Source organism: Manis javanica, chromosome 9 (assembly GCF_040802235.1).
Source record: "Manis javanica isolate MJ-LG chromosome 9, MJ_LKY, whole genome shotgun sequence".
In the NCBI taxonomy this organism is placed as follows: Eukaryota; Metazoa; Chordata; class Mammalia; order Pholidota; family Manidae; genus Manis; species Manis javanica.
In genome coordinates, this window is record NC_133164.1 from 97,670,116 (window position 1) to 97,696,276 (window position 26,161).

General features: G+C 35.9%; 1 protein-coding gene across 2 annotated transcripts in view; it reads right to left on the reverse strand.

Annotated features, from left to right (window-relative positions):
- RIT2 (Ras like without CAAX 2) overlaps positions 1-26,161 on the reverse strand; it is a 390,276-nt gene that overhangs the window by 206,997 nt on the left and 157,118 nt on the right. Inside the window, exon 3 of one of the 2 annotated variants that reach the window (XM_073213309.1) lies at positions 25,949-26,019. In XM_073213309.1, the coding sequence (XP_073069410.1) occupies positions 25,949-26,019 (71 nt within the window). Of the gene's footprint in view, positions 1-25,948; positions 26,023-26,161 lie in introns of both variants that reach the window. The other variant, XM_037015079.2, reaches the window with a different exon arrangement.

Below are 26,161 nucleotides of genomic sequence, written 5' to 3' on the forward strand. Positions count from 1 at the left end.
CCTATTGTTTGTCTACCTGAATGAAGGTCTTATATGTATAAATCAACTCTCTGAGAAGGAGCCAACACCATAGTTTAATGTATTTGTGCAAGTTAATGTAACTGGAGCTGGGTAACAATGGCTCAGGGAAGACAGTTTAATGCCCCTGTACATTTGTTTGTGTGGTTCCTATACATTTAATTCCCTTTTTTATCCTCGAAGTTCAATTTAAATGTTGCAGGACACATCTTTTCAAGCTTCTATTCAAAGTAGAAATTCTCTTTTAGATTTCTGAAGACTCCATCATTCTATACATATATATACTCCTCCATTGTACACTCTCTACTACATAGCACACCGCCAGATAACTTACCCGCACCCAGCCTTACCAGATCCTTCACAACTATTTGTTACAGGAATGAAGAATCACACTTTATACAAAGTCCTTTGCAGTTTACATGACTCTTTCAAGAGCTTCATTTCTCTAATAAAATAGTATTGAAAAGTGTCAGGAAGACCACTTTATAGATCAGGAAAATGAAGCTCAGGAATAGTTATTACTTTGCCTAGAGTCACACAGCTAGTAAGTGGAAGGATCAGAATTAGAATTTAACTGCACCTAATGCTAATCCTGGTACACTTCCCACAACACCATGCAGGTAAATTTGCTGACTCTTAGAGCACCAATGCCATTTGTTTTATTGTACAAAATCTCACTAGTGTAAGACTTAAAATGCAACTCTTTGATAATGTAAACCAGGGTCCTATTTTTCCCTAGTTTACATCTTAGAAAATTGTGTTCATGCCATCAGGTTTGACATTCAGGCTTCTAGTACATATATCTGGCTTACTAACATTATTCAGCAGAAGGCGAGTTTTAAACTACATCTAAGAGGGAGAAGGAGTAGTTTAATCTTGAATGTGGGGAAAGGATATCCAGACTGAGACTTTACAGAAGCAAGAGAGAGAAATGAGCAAGTGGCGGATACCATTTTAAGCAGATTTGCATGACTGGAGCCAAGAGCTTCTGTCAGCGAAGAAAATAGACTGGCTGTACATAGATTCGGGAGAGGAAACTGTCAGGGCGGTATGATTTGAGGGACACTAAAAGCTTAAAAATGCTCTCTACTGACCTCTCTCCCTACCAGTATTACTTATTTTTCTATATTAAAGCATCAAAAGTTTCTATTTACAGGCAAGTATATTTTTTCTAGGTGGGATCAAACATTCATGTTTGCTGCTCATAGACATAACGTGGAGTGTGGATTAGCAAAGGGGAATGAATTCCTTAAAACAGTACAGTTAAATCGATTAAGGTATGTGCACAAATGTTTATAAAAACACCTTCCTTGAATTTATCATTCTTGTTACTCACTTACCCCCTTGAAGTATTGTCTTTAGCAATCATAGATGAATAATCAGAACTTGAAGAACAGTCTGAGTACCACACTCCTGCATGGATAACATTCCACAGGGAATCATGTCTTCTTGAAAGAGCTGTAACTCTGCCACCAGCTCATTATGTGATCCTAAGTAATAACCCACAGGCCCAGTTTCTTCATTTCTAGAAAAAGCAATGATTACTCTATCTTTCCTAATGGGATTTTTGTTAAGTCACATCAATTTCCTATGGAGAAAAAGCGATACATGAATGTAATATATTATTATTTGCTTTAAAACACTAATCTCTAACACATTAAGCAAAGTTAAGAACCCGTACTTCAAAGTTATTATCAGTCAGGTGTTTATTCTATACAATATCCATATACACACATATATACCATTCCAGTTAATTTTAAGAATAACCCCATGAAGAAGGAAATAAGTAACTAGCCTAAGGTCACACAGCAAGTGAGATGTAGAACTGGGATTATTTTGATGGGCACTTCTATTTTTCTATTTCCATTGTAGCAGTTTTTAAAAGAAAATAAGGTGTTTTCATACTGGCATTTAAATCCTCAAAGTATCCCTTAAATGTAAATACTTAGAAATGTCATTGTAGAATGTTATCTGACTCATTCAAGTTAACAAAATAGTGCATATGTCAAATACTTACTGATTTACCATTTGCCTTTTCAAAGTAGAAACAATCCCTTACAATTTAGGAATAGCAACTAATCACACAAAACCTTCTAGATGGACTACTTTAGTCTTGTGCACAGACTGGAGACTGTTGTGAGGTCTCAACTCCTGTAAATAGAGGACATGTGTGTCCCAACTCTCCTGGAACCGTGAAGAGGAAGGGACCCTCAGCATCTGAACCCTCTTTCCGCTCTGAAGTCCCATGACTTATCTCCTAGCACATTTAATATTCAATCAAATTTCACTGCTACGTCTAATCCTTCCTTTCTTTATTACCTGTCGCTCTAACTTACAATTACTGTGGTCCTAAATCATGATGTCATTCTTGACTATTTCTTTCCTGCATCTCACATTAAATCTATCAGAAAGATAGATTTAAGATATATCGAGAATCCAACTCTTTTCTTTCAACACTAACACCACTTTGGTGCAGGTCACCATTACCTCTCTCTGACTTTATTATAATAACCTCCCAGCTGCTCTTCCTACTCCCATACTTGCATACTTGTTCTTCCAGGTCTGTTAAGAAAACATTTGGACTGAACTGCTTAAATATGTCAGGTCAGGTTCACTCCCTGCTCAGGACTGGCTAATGGCCCCCCATGTCATCAGTGGAAAAGACAATGTCAAGAAAATGAGCTACAAGACCTTAGGCAGACTGCCCCTCACACCCTTTACCTCTCTGATCATGTCTCTTACTTAATATATTCCCTTGCTTATCCCACTCCAGACACACTGGCCTCATTTCTGCGCCTCAAATATGCTGGTCAAGCTCCTGCCTGCACGCTGTGGCATTAGCTGGTCTTCCTGACTGCACATGTCCCCATGGAATACTCCCTTACCTCTTTCAGGCTTCACTTAAACATTACCTTCCAGAAAAATTTTCTCTTATGAACTTGTTAAAACTAACCCTCACACCCCTTTTTATTCTTCTATAGTTCCTTTCCATCTAACAGAACACCGAGTTTGGTTGTGTGTGTGTGTTGTTTAATTGTCTGCCTCCTCTACTGCAGTGTAAGGTCAGAGATTTGTGCCCTTTTCATTTGCAGCTGTATCCCCTAGCCCCTAGTCCCTGGCACAGTGCAGGTGATCCCTGAGTTTCGTGGAAGGGCTGATTGCCTAGGTGGACACTTGGGATTTAGAGGCACACATCTCAGGAGCCTCTGCTTAGCTCCCAAGTACTGTTTTCACAAGGTAGGGAGGGCCAGAAATCTGATTTATATGAAGTGTCTCCTGATTTTCAGATAGAGATATGATCCAAAAAAGTTTATTGTTTTTTGTTTGTTTTAACTCTTCAAACCCAGCACACCCCAGATTCTTGGGCCCCAGAATTTGCATTTCCAACAAGTTCCCAGGTGATACTGACACTACTGGTCTAGGACCCACACTTTGAAAAATCACTGTTGTTGCTGATGTGTTTCTATATCCCTCCTTTTCGGTAAGTCTGTTACAACTCTAAACACAATGCAAAACAGAATTCTGTGTTCAGGTAGTAGTCTACTCTCTTTTAAACTTCAGTAGATCTAATGTTTCCTATCAGTTATTAATATACAGTATAAAATACTTAAATCTCTATTTAATCATGTATATTGTACCTACAATTCAGAGGGATTATTATTGGTTAAATACTATTTATTTTCTTATTTGCTAATAGAGATAATCATTTTTGGAACAGAACAGAGTATTCTTGCTAAACCATATTAGAAGCCCAATAATTTGAGTCTTGACAACTTTTTTCTTGTTAAGGGAGTTATAAAACAACAAGGAATGATGAAGAATAATATATTGGCCTGAAATTTTAAAAGTATCATTCTTACTACAGAAGATTTAAGATAAAGACTCCACCAGTCAAGAAGAGATGTAAATGAAAGTGGACTCAGTCAGTTAGGTATGCAAAATGGCAAGGAGGTGGGAAAGACTTGCAGCTCCATTTGATTAGAAGGGTTCAATGAGAGCAAACTGACTTCCTTTTTGTGAAAACAAGATTGACAACTGGATTGATTCACTCATTTGTGGAGTCCAGGTCAGACTGTTTGTGCATGTTGTGATCAGTTGATTTTTATAATTCGATGAGTGATCTTTCACTGTCCATGGCTGAGCCCAATAAGAAAATGGAATTGAGTTTCTCCAGTGGTTTCTTTTGTATTGACTTCTGTTACTTCCTGGGCCATTACATGCCTGAATTTTCAAGGCATATAAAGGAAAAAAAGTCATTTAGAAATCACTTGATAAACACTACTTAATAGGAACTTTCAAAGATACAAATACAAAAATGAAGGATTTTGGGTACAGAGAATGAAGCCATGAACTGACAATACTACTATTCCAAGCATGAGGCAAGCAAAGAAGTTAGAGAAAAGATGGATAACACATAGCTAAAGGCAGATCAGAACAGAGAAATGTGGAACTGAGAACTGATACAGAAAACCACTGTTCAATGTTAATAGTAAATATGTATAAAATATATTTAAGTAAGCACAAGAATAAAATCTATGTGTTACTCTAGAGGGTAGGTACTATTACTTTTACCATATTATTTTGTCCTATCCCAAAATATCTGAATTAAAGAACTCCTCCAGGTATACTGTGTGTGTGTGTGTGTGTGTGTGTGTATATATATATATATATATGAATTATAGGTGTGTGTGTATATATATGTATATATGTCTGCCCACCTTTGGAACTTATATACATACATACATACATATATATATAGATATAGATATATATATATATGTGAATTAATTATTTGGATGTATCCACATGAATTAGATGGAACATACTTAATTTTAAAAAGTTAGCAGAACTGCTTACAGAATGCAATTTTCAACAGACTTATTTCTATCTCTGTGTGATATATCATACCACCTACTATTCTAAATGTGGCATATATAATATGTTTTTAATTGGAAGGAATTAAATGCAATTTTATGCAGAGAATATTGAGGCATTTGTGATTTCTTTAAGCATAATGAGACTTGGAAAACAAGGGTTGGGAATAATTTTCTTCAAATGCAATGGCCTGACATATTGTTCAAATGTTCAAGGGCATTGGCAAGCTTAAAGGATAGGGAGGCGGGAGCGGGGGTGGGACAAAGTGTGTGTGTTAGGGGGTGGCTGTTACAAATATTACCTAGGGCATGATCTTTGACATCTGATCTTCCTTAGTGACAATCTAAAGCCTACGGGAGCACCGGAGGGCTTGCAATTTAGAGTGAAGTACTAGTGTGGCAAGTTGTACAGCCATGACAATCAGGCATCTCATTATTGAATTATCAGTCTAAGAAGGAGCCACATTTGATGGGAGGATGAGGATGAAAGTCAAGATGCCACACACAAGTTCAGGAAGTGCACGTGAGTTCTCTCTACAGGGACCTGGGCCGAATGCAACCTAGGGAACATTACAGTTCATCAAAGGAATCCTAGATTATTCCTGAATTGTCTTGGTTATTTATCAATACATCCCTTATACCCTGAAAAATCTCCAATTTGGATGATACACGGTGATCTTTGAGAAAAATCAGGAGAAAAAGGCTTCATTTGGGGGATTGCTCCATCAGCTGGAGCAAACCTACAGCAAGCACAACGTTCCGTTCTGATAGCAGGACCCTGATCGCAAGCTACCCTCCAGCTGCCCACTCTCCTCTCTGTTACACCTCAAGACACAGCTACACCCCAAAGCACAGGGAAAGGAATGAGCAAGTCAGAGAATCCTGCCCACTCTGGGAGCTTAGAACTCTCAGAGCAACTCTGCTTTTGTTACAGCTTCACTGGTTTTTCCACTCACTTTTCAGTTCTTCTGATTTCCCACAGCCCTACTTCCCATCTGTGTTTCAGCCAGTTGCACAGCTGGGGAGAAATTAAAATAGAGATTTGCCGCAGCAATATTCAGAACTAGGAGCTCTAATTAGATGCCCTGTGACATAGACCAGGGCTTCCAAGCCAAAAAGAACTACAGTACACTTCTCCCTGCTTAAAAATTGTGTGTATGTGTGTGTGTGCGTGTGTGTGTGCATGTTTTGGAAGGTGGTGGTGTTCCATCCCCTTTGACTGGAGGGTGGTAGGAAGCTCTGAAAGCATCTGCAGAGAGACAGAATGACATGGAGCTTCAGATTTAATAGCCTGAGAACTGTCTCCCTGGTAGAGAGAACATATGAAGAATCAATTTGGTTGAATACAAAGGGAAAAACCCCACTGAATCACCATCCTAATTGATCTGAATTCCAATTTGTTCCCAAAAGGAGCTTCCTTAGGGTTTGAACTATGGATTCATAAGAAGGAAAGAATCAGTATCTGCTTCTCACTTATATCCACATGTTAGAAAACATTGTTTTAATTACATTTCACATACAAGACTTAAGAAGTTAAATCATATTTCAAGACATACTAAAAAGTACCAATTACCTTTCCTACTCCTCCCATACTTTATCATTCTGCATAAATTTTCAGCCAGTTCCTCTGTACTTAATGTTATGCCTTGTCCTTTTGGTTAAGATATTCTTACAATTGTATTACATGTAAAAATTGCATATATATATATTCATATATACATATATATGTATATTTATGTGATGACTATAATGTATAAGGAATAATATAGGTCACGCCCAGTTTAAGAAATGTTACTTGCACTATTGAAGTTTCCTATGTATCTCTTGCTGAGAACACTCTTCTTCCTGAGGTAAACATTATCCTGCATTTTTAATCCTCCCTTTCTTTTCTTTATGTTCCTGCTTTTATCAGTACATTATACCTCCACTTCTCAGCTTTTCCCAGAATCTGCAGAATTAATCACACTATTTTTCATTGTTATCTTCCTCTGCAGACACCTGGGTTGTTGTTTCCTCCAATCTACAAAATCAGCCCCATTCATCTGTTCACTTTGTTTCTTCCAAAAATATGCTACAATCTCTCTCATCTTTTGTCTTCTCTGTCTTTGTAAGTATAGGTTTACCTTTTAATATCTTTTAGTATTTTAATATAAAAGTTTTGATCTTTCAATATAATTTCAATATGTCTTGAAAGAGACAATAGATACATGTTGACAGTTTGTCATGTTTATCTGTAACTCATGATACATCATTTAAATACGAATGTACATTTCTCCCAAAAGCCTTATCCTTTAAGGTATTGACTCATGACAAAGGCTAAGTCCAAGAATCAGCAATTGGAAGGGGAAGATAATTTATGGAAGAGTGAGCCCTTTCAGGGTTACCTAAAAGTGGGTGATAACTATGTAAGGTCAGACCCAGTGCTTGTTTTGGGAATATGGGAGGACAGAGAGGATATTATCAAAGTGTGGAAGGCATTTGCAGGGCAGCAGAGCTAGTTTAACTCCCATAGCCCACTGATTCTGGCCTCTCAGGGACAGGGAAGCACATAACACCAGAAGCCCAATATAGAGTTAAGACCATTTGCTTCTTACAGTCACCAAGACATGTGTGATGGAAGTGCCTTGTTTCCCTAATAAACAACCACTATAATGCTTGGGATAGTCCCTCAGAATCTCTTTTTCTATAATACACCATGTTCTTCCAAGTTTACTTGTGATTCCCAAGGCTATCCTCTAAAAAGTTTCAGTTATTATCTCTTTAAAGGTTTAAAAGAAGTATCAGAAAGAGCAGGATCTAGAAAACAGAGTCTAACAAATAACACTAGAGACCACGTGATATCTAGAGTTTTTCCAGCTACAGTATTCCAGGATGAGCACAGACCTATGCCAAAAAGGATTCTATTTCTCATCTGAGACTTGAAAACAAAGCTCACAAGCTTGCTGAACAGGATTTCCTTGCAAAGTATGGGTTATAAGTTTCTGAAGTTCCTTAAATCACAAAAGTCTTGTAGAGAAGAGTAAGGGGAAAAAATCAATAGACATAATAGTATACATTTTAAAAACATGGTAAAGAAAATGTCTAGGGGGTATCAAATTTCCAAAGAAACCAGATAGATGAATGATAGAAATGTGGTCTAGTACATGATCCTTCACAGGAAGCATGTTCTTTCTTATTCAGGATGTAGTCTTGCCCCAAGTTCCATGGTATATAGACTTAATCAGTTTTTAGTTTTTGAGTTACTTAATAGCTTGAAGCTGAATATATTTTTAATTTTAACTAAAAAAAATAATTAAGTTATAATGAGATATGTTTATAATTACATAGTCTTTTAACTGGTTTTCCAGTACACTTGTAGGTCCCTGAGCTCCAGCCCATCCTCTGAGTCCTCCTTTCTCTGTGTTCTATCAAAAAGGCCCTTCTAGAGCAGACCTAGATCAAGAGAAAATGGAGTAATGATTGTTGCAACTTTCCTGTGTTTAAAAGGACTTGTTTTGTCCAATACTGATACTGAGTTTTCAATTCTACTGAATATAAAAGTATCTCAAATCCATTGAAAACCATTACTGAGGAGTTCTAATTACTAGCAACACTGTCAAATGAGATTTTGCTAAGCATTGTGCTAACAGTTGTCAACATACAAAGAATTGTCCCCATTCTTTCCTGCTTTTCAATCAGTATCATGCAGACAAGTTTGAGAACTTATATAAAATAGACAAGAATGACCTAAAGCACAAGTGTAAAATAATAGCTTAAAAACTGGAGGATTCTTAATAAATATATTCATGAACTAGATAAATAATACATGCAAACTCTTTTAGAAAGATATTTTTCATTAGTTTACTCCCTGTAAAACTGTACTATACACTTTTAGGAGACTGAATTTTGTCTTTGTCAAAGATTAAATGGAACCCATTCCTTCCCATTTCTTTTATCTTCATTAAAGACATCAGTCATCTTTCTCTTCAGTCATACCCTTTCAAAAATATAAATCAATTTACATTCATCATCTCTCTTATCATCTTCAATGTATTATTTTTCCCTCTTTGTCTAGCAGATGGCAATAAGTGAGAAAGCAACAGGTTGCATTTTTCCTATTAATACTTGTGTTATTGAGCATATTGAAGCATTTTGCACCAGGCAACCTATTATATGTGGTTCTCCAGGACACCAGATTATTGTTTCCCTGTTAGATATGAAGAGGCTAAGGTAAGGTACCTGAGATCATACTTCAACACATTTATGAGTAAGTTGGTTAAGCAGTGATAAAATGATCAGAAGAACAGTTGAGCATGATAGTTCAAGCTTTTCACAAAAGAAACCATAAGAACTGTACCCAGATTGAAATTGTTCAGTACTACTATTACTAATTCAGTTAAGAATGGCTGCTGCTAGAATCCAAAGCACATGTAGAGGAATAGAGGCTGGACTGTCCAAGGATTCAGATAAAACATCTGATAGACAGATGACTAAGACAACAAACACATAAAGATACTGGGTTGATGTGAAGGCAGCAGGTCAGTTGACCATGATGGCACTGGCCATTATTTCACATGAAGAATAATGGCTTGATTATGAATCAGTCTTTCTTTGCCTCCAGACTTTCTCAAGCTTTAAAGAGGGTAATGTCAGGTTATGCCTTGAACATAAAGTTCACAAAATCCTTCCACATCCCACCTTTTATGATTTCACGGTTTTCCCATGTGAAACAGCAAGTCAAAGCTAGAGGCTAGAGGCTCTTCCTTGGCTACATACCCAGGTCTCTGCTCAGATGTTCTGATGTAATTGGTCTGGGTGTAGCCTGATCCTCATGATGTTTTAAAATTTTAATTGTTTAAATTGAGATTTCTTATACCATAAATCTCACCACTATTAAGTGTATAATTCAGTATTTTTTTGCATATTTAAAGAGTTGTACAACCATCATCACTAAGTCTAGAACATTTTTATCACCACAAAAGAAACATGCAGACTATTGGCAGTCATGACTTCTGCCCTCCTCCAGATCTTGACCTACCAATCCACTTCCTGCGTATTTGCCTACTCTGAATAATTCATTTAAGACTGAATTACTGGGGGATTAGGGTGGGTCTGCTTAGGGTTTTGAGGCAATTCATGACGTTTGGGAGAGATCTACCTCCCCAGTTCTGTCAGAGCAATGCTAGTTTCTACCCACAGTCCACATCCCTGCTGGAGAACATTAATTAAAAAAAACAGGTCATATCCCCAGTAATCCAGCTAATCCTGGCTCAGAGTGCCAGGAATAATAGCAAATCGCTAAATAAGTCCTTTTTATTCCGCTCTGTGTCCTCTTCTTGCTGTCATTCTGCTGAATCTTGGATCACTGAGGCATCGGGGTAGTGCAGCTATTACCCCTACAGACTGCTCAGGCTTTGTAGCATAAGAGATAAAGGCTAGAGATAAATGAAACATGGAGTGATATCTGATTTCCTCTCTGCTCCATTTCACTGATTTGAGATAGAGTGAATCTAATCACAGATTGATCTTATTAAGGCTAATGACCTGATGATTAACAAGAGAAATGCATATGTGGTTGCACTGCCTGTTTTAATTAATCCAAGTTGCTACACCATCAACAGGCGGAGGCAGCCGTCTCTTGGATGAGAGAGTGTGCTGGCTCCTGGCGCTATCTTGATTATTACTCTCTTGGTACTTGCAGAGGAAAAATAGCCAAAAAGCTCAGCTGTACTCAATTTCTCACTACTTACAATAGCAGAATGAGGCAGAGGCGAATGGTTTGATCCTGCAGTGCCACAAATTTGATCCTGGTGTTGCAGAAGGCAGCTAAGAGAGGAGAGGAGAGCAAGCTGGGTAGGAGTCTGTTTGGTCACAGGTAAAGTGGAGACAGTTGTAAATCAGGGAAACCATATTTTAGCCCAGGGAATTAAAGATCTAGAGGGCAGAATGTTTACTGTTGACTCAGGCAATGAATATTTGGTGTCTGGGCTGTCCGATGGCCAAGGACTCTTAAGGACAATAAAAAACCTGTTCTGGACTCATGCTGGTTAATTGGCATCAACTAAAATGTGGAATAATTTTAAATGGTACATATATTAAACATTTTATATTTATCTAAAACATACAAATGTATATTCATCTTTCAATCTTTGATGGTGAGCCAACATGCCCCTTTTTTAAAATAAGTCTGCCAAATGGAGTTGTATTTTTGCACAAAACATCCATAATGCATCATTCATGCTTTCAAGTTTTGATATCTTTAAAGTGGAGCAAGAACTTAAGACACTTGTGAATCCATCAGCCTTCAGAATCATAGCTTTTTAATGCCAAATTTTTAAACCATCTTGCCCACTCCTATCTCAATGACAATTTGAGAGGTACGGGAGCTGAGACTCCTCATTAACGTACCATTTTGAAACACCCAATTTAGTTTAAATGTTGACTCTCTTCTCACACTATGTTACCAGTTCATGTAACTTACTTAAGTTATATCATCACAGAATTATGTACAACAGGGATAACCTGGTTGAGGAGCCGACATCACCCATTTGGTGGTAAGCACATTGGGAAGAGCTGAAGTGGAGTAAAGCATGCCTGGCTGACAGGACCAATCATGTGATTTAGAGACAGAGAAAGGGGGTTTGGTTAACCTGGTGGGTGAGTTAAAGAGAGGACTGGCTCCAAGAGCTCTTACCATAAGAGGCAGCAAGAATATAATGCTGTATTCTAGCATAGGCTTTGAGAGCCTGGGACTGTCCACTTTTACAAGGCAAAAAAAAAAAAAATAGTATGTAAAAATATGTTTCTTACAAAGGCTGTCTTTCAAGAGCAGCAACTTGGAAATGTTGCAGGTTTATGAACTTAGAGCTACATCTCTATTTTTACATGTCACTTCGCTCCAGCATCCCAGTGATTCTCATCTATTGTTCTATTGAGGGTAGAGCTAAGGGTTTGGATATGTTGTTACAAAATATCTAGAAAATTATTGACCAAGGTATTTAGCCTTCCAGTGCCTACATATGCATTCAGAGACTAAAAATGTCCTTTACTTGGTTCCTGTGCTAAGTAAAATATCATTTGTGGTTGGCGTAGAAGTATCAGCAAGCCAAGAGTGAGCTAATATAATAATACAGCCCTTACAGTACTTAAAAAGCTAGGAGTGATTTTCATAAAAATTAGGGAAAAAGTGCTTTTATAACAAAATAACCTTACGAGATAAGAATATATAATTTGATCATGAAAAATACTGAAATGTCAGACCATGGTTAGACCATAATGATACTACCAGGTTTGTAACTCTGAAACATTTCCCCAAATCTTATTTTTATGCCTGAAATTACCCTGGACTTAGCCACTTCTCGGCATCCATCCATCCAGAGTGTCATCCTTTGCCTGGGATTCTGTCAAGGCCTCGTACTGATTTTCCTATATTTATTCTGTCTCTGTACAGTTCTTTCCCTACACTATTCTAGGGTTAGCCTTTAAAAATATAACCTTGATCTTGTTATTCTTCACCAACACCTTATTACTCCTGGAATAAGATTCAGAATGATTAATCTGGCTTAGTATGACTAGACTGACCTCTTCAGCCCCATCTTGTCACATGACCCCCTCCTGGCTCCCCATCTGAGAAGTACTGGGCGTTGGTGAATTTGCAGACCTACCCTCCTCCACCTGCTACAGACATCCCTACCAGCCAGTCACCACGTGAGGAATAGCTTTTGTTTTTTTCCGTCTATTTGCTTTATGAACTCAAACTCATGTCTCAATTTATAGCCATAGCTAACCTTAATCCTCCACATATTAGGCCAGGTTCCTTTGCAAACTGCTATTTCCTTTTAGTTTTTTGTCTTCTGCATACAATCAGGCTCCATGACGTAGGAGTACATTTCTGCTTTGCTCACCCACATCCTTGTGCCCAGTTTCATGTGTAAATATCATAGGCTTGTAATGAAAACTTGCTGATTAAATCAGTTATTTTTATTGTTTACAAGGTAATTTGGGATCTTGCTGTTTGACTTAATTGCTAGACTTAAGAACTGTAGGAAATTTGTCAATATTAAGACATAGTTATTTTAAGACAAAGTACTTTCAAAAACTTAAAAAATTAAAGTGAAACCTCATTTCTGATTTTCAGGGATTAAAATAGACCTTACATTTAAGATATACATTATATATGTTATGTAAATGATATATTTGTAATGTAATATAATTTACATTATATATGTAATATAATGTGCTGTTAAATGATAAGTATGACAGGCATTACACTATTACTCTTAAATCCTATAGTCGAAGTTACAGCTTGCACTCTAGACCTTAAAGAGACACTAAATTTGAAATGACCGCTTTGTGGCTTTTTGAAAATTTTCATATATCAGTCCACTCTTTGGGATTTACATGTTAAGACATGTCCATTCTGTTTTAAAGCAAGCAGATTTGAAGGCCCAGGCTAGAATGTTGTTATTCTAATAAACTATAGGGACCAGTTATTTGTCAGATTTAGGTTATTGCCCTCCATTTATGATTAATTCATGTGATAAAATTGTTGCATTAATGAAAGTGTGCAATTTTCTTGCACTGTGAACCACTGCTTAGAGGTTTACTTGTTCCAAAAGGGATCAAAAGCCTGGTGGGGACATTACAGCATGGAAAATAACTGAAACAGTTATCTTATGCCTACCTAAATTTCTGAGAAATTTCTGATATGATAACTAGGGAGATCATTATGCATGTAGAGCCCTCAATGAAGATGTTAGCTGGTAGCTCTTCACCGAAGTAAATTTAGCAAAAATAAATTCCCAAGAAAACGGGAATGAAACAATATACACTGCAAACAGGTAATGGGATAAAGGAGGATTTTTTTTAAGTAAATGATTGCAATAACAAATAACCAGAAAGTTCAGTTCTATTGATTAACTGGAGTGCCTCAAGTCCTGTTCAACCTTTTGCTCTCTGGTAGAGTTCTAAGGGCACAGAATCTTCATGAGGGTTCACTGTCCTGAGGGTCACCTCAGAAGGAAATTTAAGAATTATCAGAGAAGTCTATACTCACTAACATAATAAGCAAACTTACATTGACAGAAACCCTGGAAGACATGTAATATTCAGAAGATTTGGGGCAAATTCTTTGAGTTACTGCCAGCATTTGCAGTAGTGCACATAACCAATCAGGAGTCCAAGCTGAATGTTAACACCAGCTCTGTAAGAGGTGAAGATATTTCCCAAATATATTTTCCTAACAGATTCTACAACAGTGGTATCAGCTAGTACATACTCATCAAGATTTTATATATATATATATATATATATATATATATATATATATATATATATATATATAGTTTACTATTACCAGCAAATATGTGATTAGCATGTTATGTTTTAAGAGAAAGTATTGCTCATTAGAAGAAAAATCACTGTTGTTTTAAACATTCTTCTAAAATATTAAATATTTGCATCTTTTTCTTCTAAAGTTTTGTTTTAACATTCAAAATTGTTAGTTTTTTTTGTTTATTATTCATGCTCTGGAAGTTCCCCAGTGCATCTTAGTCTGATTTGTAGGATTTCTATGCGGTGCCCTATTTTAAGTCTGTGTTATTCATAGGATGAAATATAGCTTTGGGGATTATTTTTAAAGTCATTCTGGTTTATAAGGCTTACAGATAAAATTTTAAAAACTGAAAGTCGTAAGTGTTATAGTCACTATATATCCAGCCAGCATTTACTCCAATCCCCTACTATAAAAACAATTAAAGAATTTCAGTTCTTCTTGAAGTGACTCAAACTCTGCATTGTTTCTCATCTCTCAAGGATGAATAAATATTCATCCTGGTTAGAAATATTATTAAAGTTGGTACCAGTTACTGGAATTTTAGAAGTGACTGAACAGTGAGACTGCCCCATTCATTGCTGGACATACCAACTTAAGTTCAACACAGGAATTCTGAATCCCTAATATGATTACATGCATACTGAGAGTTCTCCAGAATTATCTAAAGCTAGTCAAGACTCCAGCAAGCTAACTCTAATACCACCCTGCTGACACTCACTTGTATCCACATTTCTCTAATCTACAACTGAAGTGCAAGATGAAAGCAGGAGCAGACATGACACCTATGCCCAAGAGAACATCCACTGATCTTACTGTGAAGACATGTCACCCCGTGCATGACTTATCCCCACAAGTTAAATTTTATTAACGTATCCCTGGATCCACCAGGTGTATTGCTATTTAGGCTACATTTTCTACGGTCCCACCAGAGCCACAATGTGAAAGCAAAAATTATTCTTTAACTACAACTAATTACTAAAATGGAGTTATCTGATATTTCTATACCAATTAGTAAAAGGGCCTCCCCAAATGATGTCTGTGATGGTTAATTTTGTATGTCAACTTGACTGGGCTAAGGGATGCCCACATAGCTGCTAAAACATTATGTCTGGGTGTATCCATGAGGGTGTTTTCCAGGAGAGATTAGTGTCTGAGCTGGTGAACCTACTGTGCATGAGCATTATCCAAACTGAGGTCCCCAAGCAGAACAAGGTAAACTCACACTCTGCTTGAGGTGAGACATCCATTTTCTCCCTTTCTCAGACATTGGAGCTCTTGGGTTTTGGGGTTTGGGATTCATATAAAGAATTACACTATCAGGCCCTCAATTCTCAGGCCTTTGGACTTAAACTTACACTGCTGGCTTTCATGACTCCCTTGCAGGCAACAGACTGGGACTTCTTGGCCTCTATAAGTGCATGAGTCAATTACTGTAATAAATCTCTTATGTATATCTGTGGTTCTGAATATCTATTGGTTCTGTTCTCTGGAGAACCATAATGCACTATTTTCTCAGAGGGGAGAGAGAGCATGACATTCATATACTACTGGCACCAGAGCTCCTGCAAATGTATTGGGTTTCGCTGACTCCCTATAGTTCAATAAGATGTTGTTTGTCTGGGTGTAGCTCATTACAGTTCAGACAAAAATGTCTTACCTGTGTCATGCCTATTTTTTACCTCTTTATAAATAGCACTTTTCCTCTGAAATTTCAAGTATGAGAATAAAGGAGTGAAAAGTTTAGGAAAACACAGGTAGTTATAAAGGCAGACCTCTACCAAACATATTGGCAACATACCCAAAATAAAACAGTCATTCCATAAAGAAACAATTTGGGATTCCCACAATAGAAACTTGATTTTGAAATTTAAGTTGGATATCTGCAAAGAAAAGTCATAGCCCTTTGCATTTTATCAGAGACAGGGCTTTCCTGAATTATCATAGGGAAAATAACATATGAGAAAGGGAAGGAAACCCATTTAAAATGGTTTGAAAACTATTTTTATTCTTCGAGGAACTCAGTTTATGAGCCATTAAAAATATTACTGGTAAAAATGCATTTTGAATTTTTATTAGATAAGATATGCTAGCTTTCATTTGAGACTTGAATTGGTTCAGGATGGGAGAATAGCATTTCTGGATAATAGGCTGGAAGAACCTAAATACCTGTCAGAGCAACTCACAGAAGTATTAGGTTTAGGGTATGAAAGTGTGTTTATCTGAAGAGCTTTTGGAAATCAAACAGTTTTGCTTCAAAGCTGAAAACAGGGTGCAAATTTTTGGCTTAGGATCCTGGCAGGAAAACCATGTCTTTTGATTTCTTAGTGATACTAAAGAGACTTGTTTGCCTAGTGGGGTGGTCTCATCATTTAGTTTCAAACTGCCATTCTAACACAGACCCCCTGTAAATAATCTCTGAATGAGATGTTCATTATCATTTTCATTTGCATTAAAATATTCAGAATTCAGAACATTCTTAGGAATCCAGATCAATTTAACAGTCTCCAGGATAATCCTCTATGAAGTGGCTCCTCATCAAATTCTATAGATTAGAAGTTTCTTCCTTACTTTGAAGGTATGAATGGCTCTGTGGCAATGTGTTTGCTCACTCTTTTGGTCACAGTTTGTTCCCACGTACTCACTGAAGTCAAAACCAGCCTGCTGTTTACTGGTAGTTGGTCCACAGGAGATCCTTGAATGACAGAGCTTTTCTACACTTCTGCCTAATTGCAGAATTGATTTCTCATGAAGAAGTTTGGCTCCCCTAACTCTGTTTCTGAATTTCAAGTGAAATGCGACCCACCTATTTTCTAAGCCTTTTAAGATTCTTAGGTTTAACAGAAAGTAAGTTCACCAGGAGTCTTGAACCAAAAGAAAAAATTAAAAAACTGGGTTTATTCTTTTCTTCCTCAATTGACTGAAAAAACTACATGATTAAGAAACATATACAATATACCTAAAAAGACACCAGACATAGACAGTGATATAAAAAGAGCAGACATAGTTCTTCACATAAAAGATTTTTTAATCTTATAAAGAAGACAAACTGACCTATTTAAATTCTGATATATTAATTTCCAAATATGTAACATAAGAACTATTGTAGACCCCAAATGATTTTTCACTGTTCTGTTAACCATACTCAGAATCCATAGATCACTTCAGCTAAATTCATGTTCTTATTCCTGGATAAGATTTTCTTCCCTTACCATCATACATGTTCCCAACTTGCCAACCTAAGCTATAAAGTATAGAAATATGAATATTATCTAGAAAGAAATCAAGTTTCTTCCTTTAAGCCTTCTTCTAGTTTCAAGAACCCAGTTTTCTATTTCCTTTCCTGATTTCTGTCTTGACCCTTCATAGCTTTTTAGATATGCATGATTCTCCAAACACATCCAGAATCTAACTGTTCCCATAAAAGAACAGAAAAAGAGTTTCTTCATAATACTGCCATATTCCTGAAGGAATAAAAAAAGCAATCAAGGGAAAAGTTTTTGTAATACCTTTGGTTTTATCATCAAAATGTTCTACCCCTAGAACGTCTGTGATGGAAGGCATTGTTACCCACTTGTTTTTAATAGTTTGCTGGGAGAAGCCCTCCTGCATTATCTTTCTCTGGTTATTATTGTGCCTGAGCAAAAATAGTTGATTTTCATTGAGAGCTACAACACATTAGGAACAGTTTCTCTTAATGAACCTAGTATATCTTGCCCCCACTACTAAATTGCAAATTTCTTAAAGGCAGAAAACATTTTTTAAACTTGCCTGAATCTGTCATAGCTGTGATACACAATAATCCACTGTTGAATGGGTGGAACAGTTTTAAGACAGAATGATGGAGCACAAAATGTTAATAGTATTTAATGTAAACTCTTTAAAAAGCAGAAAGAAAGTAAATCACAGAGACAATGACTATTTTGTCTAATTCTACATATCCCATTATGTAAGATATGGGGGAAAATACAGGTCATATGCCCAAATATTTAATTCATTTTTATTGAGTACTTATTCTTACCTGGGTTCCTCTTTTTTGGGATAGCTGTACAGGAGTTGAGGCAAGTGGTATGGGCTGACCTTACTATTCTTGCTAATTTGATCGTTTATATAGATGCCAAATAGATGCAATATTGTTATCCATTTGTATCATTTAAATCCTTTCCCAATGGACCAATATACCTGACAATGTTACTCAAGAAAAACCCTGCAAACAAATACCCTAGTATTTAGAATTAGGAAGATAAATCTCTGTTCAAACTATTGTAAAAGATATAAAGAAAAAAATGGTGGCAAACTAAACTGAGCTCATTCTTTTTCTTCAAATTCTTCATTGGTTTTGCCATCTTGAGTTTTTGATCCATTGCTCCCACCAGTTTCCTATGCTAGAGGTTTTCAACTAAGACTCTTTTAATCAAAGTATCACTATATACAAATAGCAAGCAATCCTAGTCATGAATAGTCCAGTACTGTCCACAGAGATGGCTGTAAGAGATAGGTAGACCCATCAATCTAGGATTTCAGGAATGACTCATGGGCATAGCACTATGATCACTCTAGCGCTGGCATTTAAAAGTCACATGATCTCAGACAAGCCACTTACCTCTTCTGAGCCCTAGTGTCTTTATCTGTAAACAAAGGGAAGTAAAATATGTGACTTGTAAAGCCCCCTTTCTGATTTTAAATATTCACAATTATACTCCTTTACATGGATGTTAACTGATGCATTTATGAAGTGACTCCAGAATTTCTACTAAGGACTCTGTTCTTAGTGAAAGTTCTGTTTGTATGGTGGCCCAGCAGTAATTGTAGGATGCAAAGCTCTGGCACCATCCACCACAAAAATGGAATATTGAAGGAAATGCCTTGAATGATGATGACATTGAATGACATTATGGTTTTCACCTATTTCTATTAGAAGTATAGAGAGTCTTGATAATCATTTTACTTAGTACATTTATGCTAAGTAGATAATCAAATTAATTTGGCAGGGTTAGTTTTGGAATTTCCAAGTTGCAGCTAAAAATATAAATTATAAATATAAATCTTAATGTTCTACATATCACACTGGTAACTAATCAGATGTTTAATACATGGTTTAATAAGGAAGATTCAGTGTTTATAGAGAAAGTTAAAGATAAAGAGGTGATATGATAAAAGACATAACATAACAATGAAATTTGACATCTCTTCATTTTTGAGTTTAGATTCTTTCTTAAATATGTGTAAAAATAAAAGTATAAGTTCTTCAAGGCCAGGGATAACAGTGATTTTAATTATTTTGTATCTTTATGGAACAATTAACCCAGTGTTGAAAACTTATGGATGCCCAATTAATCATGTTGGAAATGTGATATATATATATATATATATATATATATACACATATATATATACATAAATACACACATAGATATGAACAGACACATAATCTCACATAGTTGCATTTCAAATACACTGAATTATTAAGGACATTGTGGCGGACCTCTGTATCTTTTATAGATTTCTTTCCAATCATGATCCATTTTTTCCCTTTAGTCAAAAGAAATTAACTCTTAAAATATCCTTTAAAAATAGTCATCCTATAGAAGTTTTTTATTACATAATTTTTGTTTTCTTCAGTAGACAATCCAAAATTTATAATTTCTTGATAGTTCAAGAGTGGTATTTATGAATATCATTTTTACACCTAACTGCAAAAATGCTTGCCTTTACAGCAAATGATCTTAGACTTGCAAGCTTCTAAAATGTTTTGTTTCACCTTGTATTTTAAAATAATTTTCTCTTGCTCTTAAATTATAGGCTATCAGTTTATTTTAACAAAAATATTTGCCTCCAGAAACAACTTCTGAAATTTTGGTTTCAAAGTCATAAACTGAAAAAAAAAAAGTCACCAGCAGATCACATATGACTCCAATATTAAATCATCTGAGAACCTGAGTCTCCCTTGTTCAAAATTACCAAAGAATATAGCAGCTTTATTCTATGGATTTTCTTGACATTTATTTTGGCTTAGTCATTTTTGTTCGGTTTCTGGTTTCTGGTTTTATTTTGTACAGTGGTTTCCTTTCCTGCTTCTATATTTAAATCACAGGTGGTTTTAAAGTCATGTTTTAGAGCCACTTTTTTGAAGAAGGAGGCCAACAGTTTGGATGATAACTTAAATGGTCATCCAACACCAGACACACTTCTGAGTGAAAGGCAGTGCTAAAAAAAAAATTAACAAGCAATAATTAATGTATACCAGGTATCAACTAGGAATGTTCTTAGAAAATCAGGATTCATGGCCACTCTATTTGCAGTTATGTTAATAGTGAATTGTTTTCAAGTGTCTCAGACCCAACATGATTGATCACTACGACACGGGCCCTTTTTCCCAAGGTCAAAGTCTATGATCTATCTGTATCAATTCAGGACATGAGTCTGGTTGTGAACATGCTCTGTCTCCTCAAGGCCAGATTGACTTTGGTTGATTCTCTTAATGACAATGCCAATAATATCAGTTTGCACTTTAATCTCTGGTTATATTTTTTAATGTTTTTAATTTTTACTTTTTCTTCATATACTTCTGACTATATAGCAAGCTTTTAAGATTAAGTCCTATTTCTAGAGTCAAAATAGTTTCTTAAAATGTGTTTGACTTATAGAGGGGCAAGATGATATTTGCATGGTGCAATTTGAGAAGTACATGAAAGACACATTTGAAGATTATAGTGATAGGAAACCGGTATTAGAATCTGATGTTGGGTATGCAGTGAGAACACACTAGAGGGGGTTTTAAAAGGACAGTGGAAATCTCTAAACTTCCTTAATGATGAATTTGCCTAAAGAACTTGCTCTGACTGCAGAGTTGGTTAGGAGCTAAACCAAATGCCAGATTGGAATTACATTTCCCACTGCTTCATAATACCTTAATCCAGGCAATAGCCAGCTACTGGAAAAAGGCATAGGTCTAGGAAGTTCGAATGACTGGATATATTAGCACATCAAAACTATAATCTGGAGTTTTTGGAGGAGAATTATGTTTATTATTTCTAATAAGAATGAGATGAGGCAATACACATACAATTAAATTGAACTTAATTTGTTAGTGTTTCACTTAAATACACTTAGAAATTATTTTTTTAACCTCTCTTCTATTGTTGATTTAGATAATTTTTTTAATAGTTAGGCTGGGACAAAAAATAATTGTAGGCATCAGAGATAATTCATACACTTCCACTATACTTATCACAATGTGCTGCAGTTCTTAATTTAGTGTCCTTTCACTGCTCCAAAATTCAATCATTTTAAGGGCAGAAATTCAACTTTATTCTGTTCTGCATTTTTTGACCTAGGATAGTACTTTGTACACACTAAGGGATTCCATAAGGGAAGAGAGGTAGAAAGAGCTTGAATGGGAGTGCACACAGAGTCTAGTAACTGCTCGCTCAATAGCTTACTGTGCTGCTTTGGTAAGTCACTTAGCCTCTAATAGCCTTAAATTTTCCATTTAAAAATGAGTGATATAATTTTTGTAAAAGGATACATCTGAGACCAATAAGTGGAAACTATAGAGAGGAAAATTTGAGCTCACTGTAAGAAAACCCTTTCAAATGATTAGCGTTTCCTAAAAGCTCTACTTACTGCTTCCAGAGTTCCTGATCAATTGAGTGGCCAAACAGAGGCTTAAAGAGCATTTGGTGAGAGGACTGAGATTGAAAAAAAGAACTGAAACACTGAAAGAATGGTTAGGCTAAAAGTCCTTTCCAGCCTGATGTTTGATGATGGCCAGCCTTTCTCCCATGGCATTATTGTGGCACTGCGAACCTATGTATACAGCACCAATACACTCATTTTGGGATGTGGTCCAAGTACCAATATTACCTCCAAGAAGACACTAACTTCATTTCTTTTCATACCACTTTACTCAAATTCTTGGTGAAAACAATAACTTTTCTATCGACTTCCCAGGTTTGTTTTAAGGATAAAAAATTTTTAACAAATGCTGAATAGTAATAGTACCAAAAGAAGACAAAGTGGCATTATTAAAAGTTTTTCCATGGTGCTCTCTCCCATCCCCTACAGGCATTTAAGTTTTGCTAAATTAAATCTTGCATGTGAGAGGTTAATAATACTTGAAAGCCAACAAGTCACCACCATTTAAGCCAGATGTGTTTGTGACTATATTTGGCTGTAGCTGAGACTTAACAAAAATAATGATGTACATATGTAATAATTTTATCTTTTTAATTGTATATTTGCAAGTTTCTCATTGGTTCCAGAGCATAACTTCCCAGGAGTTAGAAAGCATTTGAGTGAATATATGGATATTTCTCTCTCCTCACTCACCATTTGACCCACAAACAGACAATATTCTCCAGCTCTAGCCATTTTGAACTAGTAAATGTTCCTTTAATAAGTTGTTTCAGTTGCCATTGCCACAATACTACCACATGATAAAGCACCTCAAATCTAGGGGCATGAGGTGCCTAATGTCCATGATTTCTCTAGTTCACAAGTTTGTGTAATGACAGAAGCAGATTTCCTTCAGGCTGTGGATGGCCTGGGCTTGGCTCCAGCCCTTGGGGCAAGGTTAGGTCTGCTCCACATCTCCTCATTCTCCTGGGACCAAGGGTTACCTGCCCTCAAGCTTTTCTGTTGGTGGAGACCAGAAGCACTTTCCATGCCTAAGAATTTGGCCCAGAATTAGGTGGTTGACTCATCAATTGACATTCCATTGATCTGAGCAGTGACTTGGGCAAGCCTACACGGATGGGGAGGAGAAACATCCTGGTTATTTATGATTATATTAGCATCCGGGAGGACCAGGTTTAAGTGCTCATACATAGTTGTGGACTGAATGACTATTATAAACACAAAGGACTTCACTTTCTACCAAAGTATAATTCTAGTTGAGTGTTTTCAGTCATTTAGGTTTGCTGTTTCCCAAAGCAGCCTTTTCTGATTTGAGGATTTCAGTTGTCATAAATATCTTACTATATTAAGTGAAATTTAACTTACTCAGTCTTCCAATTAGGCCTACAGTTCCTCCAGGAAAGAAAAAAAAAAATCATACTTTCCTCTGGATTAGGAAGCCTTTTCAAATAATTGAAAAATATTTCCATTCTAAACAGCCCCAATGACTTCAACAGTCTTTCCCCGATAAATCCAAATGTCCTTGGGAACAAATGAGTTTGTTAATATATGGATTTCAAATAGTTCTGGTATATCTCATAAATATAAAAAGAGACCACCTATTTCCTGTGATTGATACAGTACCAATATTCCAATTAATGCAGTTATCTTAAATTGTTCTATCTAATAGATGATATATTTAAAAATATATAAATAAAGTACAAAGGAAAATAATATAACAAAGACCAGTGTACCCAGGACCTATGTTTTCAACTACTAACATTTTCCTTTTTTTAATCAGAACTTTATGTTTCATAAATCATTACATGTACAGTTGAAGTCTACTTTGTATTCCTCCCCTTTCCCAGTTTCTTCCCTTCCCCCTTAAGAGGTAGCTACTAGTTTAAACATATTACAAAAAGTATCACATTCTAAGCAACAAAGTAAATTCTACATATATCAAATAATCTTCTGCAGACCACATTCTTTGCAATTAGATTAGAAACCAATAAAAATAAACTAATAACATATGTATGTGAAAAAAAATGCCTACTCACATACTGACTGTAGCATTTTATTTAAATGTGCTTTTTTTTTTTGCTATTTATAATGGTGCTCCAAGTTTATTTACTAATTGAAACATTTGAATTGTTTGTTCACTTATCGCCCCTTCTATAAATCCCTGGGAATAAAGCTGAGTGAGTCTCACTTTATTCCTTAAATCAGTTTTTTAAAAGTTAATACTGAATTGTTACAGAAGAATGCTTATAAAATATATGTGTGGTATAAGGAATCATGATACAGTATCTGCTAATCCTTAGCTCAAAACTTCCCAATAGTGCCACGTCTCCCTCAGAATAAAACCGTGACTTCATAGTGATCCATTCTTTTGTGACAACTCCAACCTTGCCTTCTGCTTGCCTCTCCTGGCCTGGACTCCAGTCACCGCTTCTTCTTCCTGTCCTCTAGCAGAGCTGACCACTCCCATCTCAGGCCATTGTCCTTCCTCAGCCTGCCACTCTCCTCCCGGCACAGCCATGGGGCTGTACCCAATTTCCTTCAGAGCTTCACCCAAAGGCTGCTTCCACAGGAAGCCTTTCCATGACCACCCTATAAAAACTTCCAGTACCACCCCAGTCAATACTTCCTAGTCTCCCTCTGTGCTTCATGCTTAAAAGTCTTAGCATTTATCACTATACAACATATTACTTATGAATTATATTTGTCGTCTGTCTCTAAGCACCAGAACTCAGCTCCAAAGGGCAGAATGTCTGTTCTGTTTGCTGCCATCTCTCCTGATACATGGAGGGCTTTTTAAATCTTCTACAGTTGTACTATTTGTGCTCCAGTGCTTAATGACAGGTGCATTAAAATTTCCCAGTATACATGATTTGTATTTATATGTTTTATCTGTATAGTTCTCTCCATTTTGTTGAATAATCAGGCTAGATTTTTAAAATCTTTTTGATGAGTTTTTTTTTTGTTACAAACTGACACTTTTGCACCTTAATGCTTTTTGCACTAAAACCTATTTTGTCTGATATGAATACAGGTATACTTGTTTTAGGTTTGGTTACTTTTTTTTTTCTAATCATTTCTTTGATTTGCCACCTTTTGTACATTTATGTGTCTCTTTAACCAAACAAATACACCTTAGTTTTGTTCTTTTATTCAATATGATTCTGTCAAATAACTTGCCTTTCTGGGAGAGATATATTCATCTCCATTTATTCTGGTTACTGATATATTTTTAATTAATGTATTATGCTTATTTTTTCTTTCCTCTTCAAATTTTGATTGTATTAACCAATTTTTATTCTTTCCTTCCCACCCACCCCTGCCCCGACTAGTTTAAAATTTATATTTTAAGGCTTTATTTTTTATTTTTTAGAGCAGTTGTAGGTTTAGTAGAGAGTTACTTATGTCTGGCATTTATTAAACATGTTTATAGTTTCATCACGATTATTTTAAAGTGTGAAGTTAAATAAAATCTTCATCTACCTCCCAAATACAGCAAGGTTTTGAAATGTTTTAACTCTGATTTCTTTCCTTCCATTTTACTTATAATTGCTGTGTAATATTTTAGTTTTTACTCTTCATTTTTATATGATAAAAATTATTCTTCCCTTCTTATCTTCCCAGTCTTCCTTCTCTGATCTACAGGTTTGTGAACTGATGTATTAGATAATCCTAAATCTTGGTTATGTCACCCATTCTATTGAACTGTCTTCCCTAACCTTGTTTCTTTGAATGTATTTGCTAAGTAGACATTCCTTTTTTATATTCAACTAAAACTCTCTAATAAAACCACCATCAGATTAAGTTTAGGGCAGAGTTTTGTGCACATCTGAGGAAGAATAATAAACTACTTCATTAAATTTTATAATCTCATTGGCAATAATACATCTATACTTATACTTTTATATTTAGACAATTAAGGAATGTTGAAAAATTCTGGTTGGCAATGAATCACGTTTTCCTGCCAATTCTTTTATTTATTCCTGACTGCTATTGCAAATGTGTTCTTCTCCTGTTTGAATATTTAATATTCTTCTTTATGGTTAAACATATTTGGAGTTAAGACCTAAACTTGCCTCAGAGATTGGAGGGATCTAGGAAAATTACCTACCTGACCAGCAGTATCCAAGATGTCCAAATAGGCTGGCTCATTGTCAATCCTAACTTGGGTCTTATAAGCATCTTCTGAAGAAAAACAGAACACAAGACAAAATTTACATTTAAATATATCCACAGCAAAGTTATGATCAATCTTTAGATTTCATAACAATTTCCAAATAGGTTACTAAGTAAGAAAATCAGACTCTCTGAATACATAGAGTGA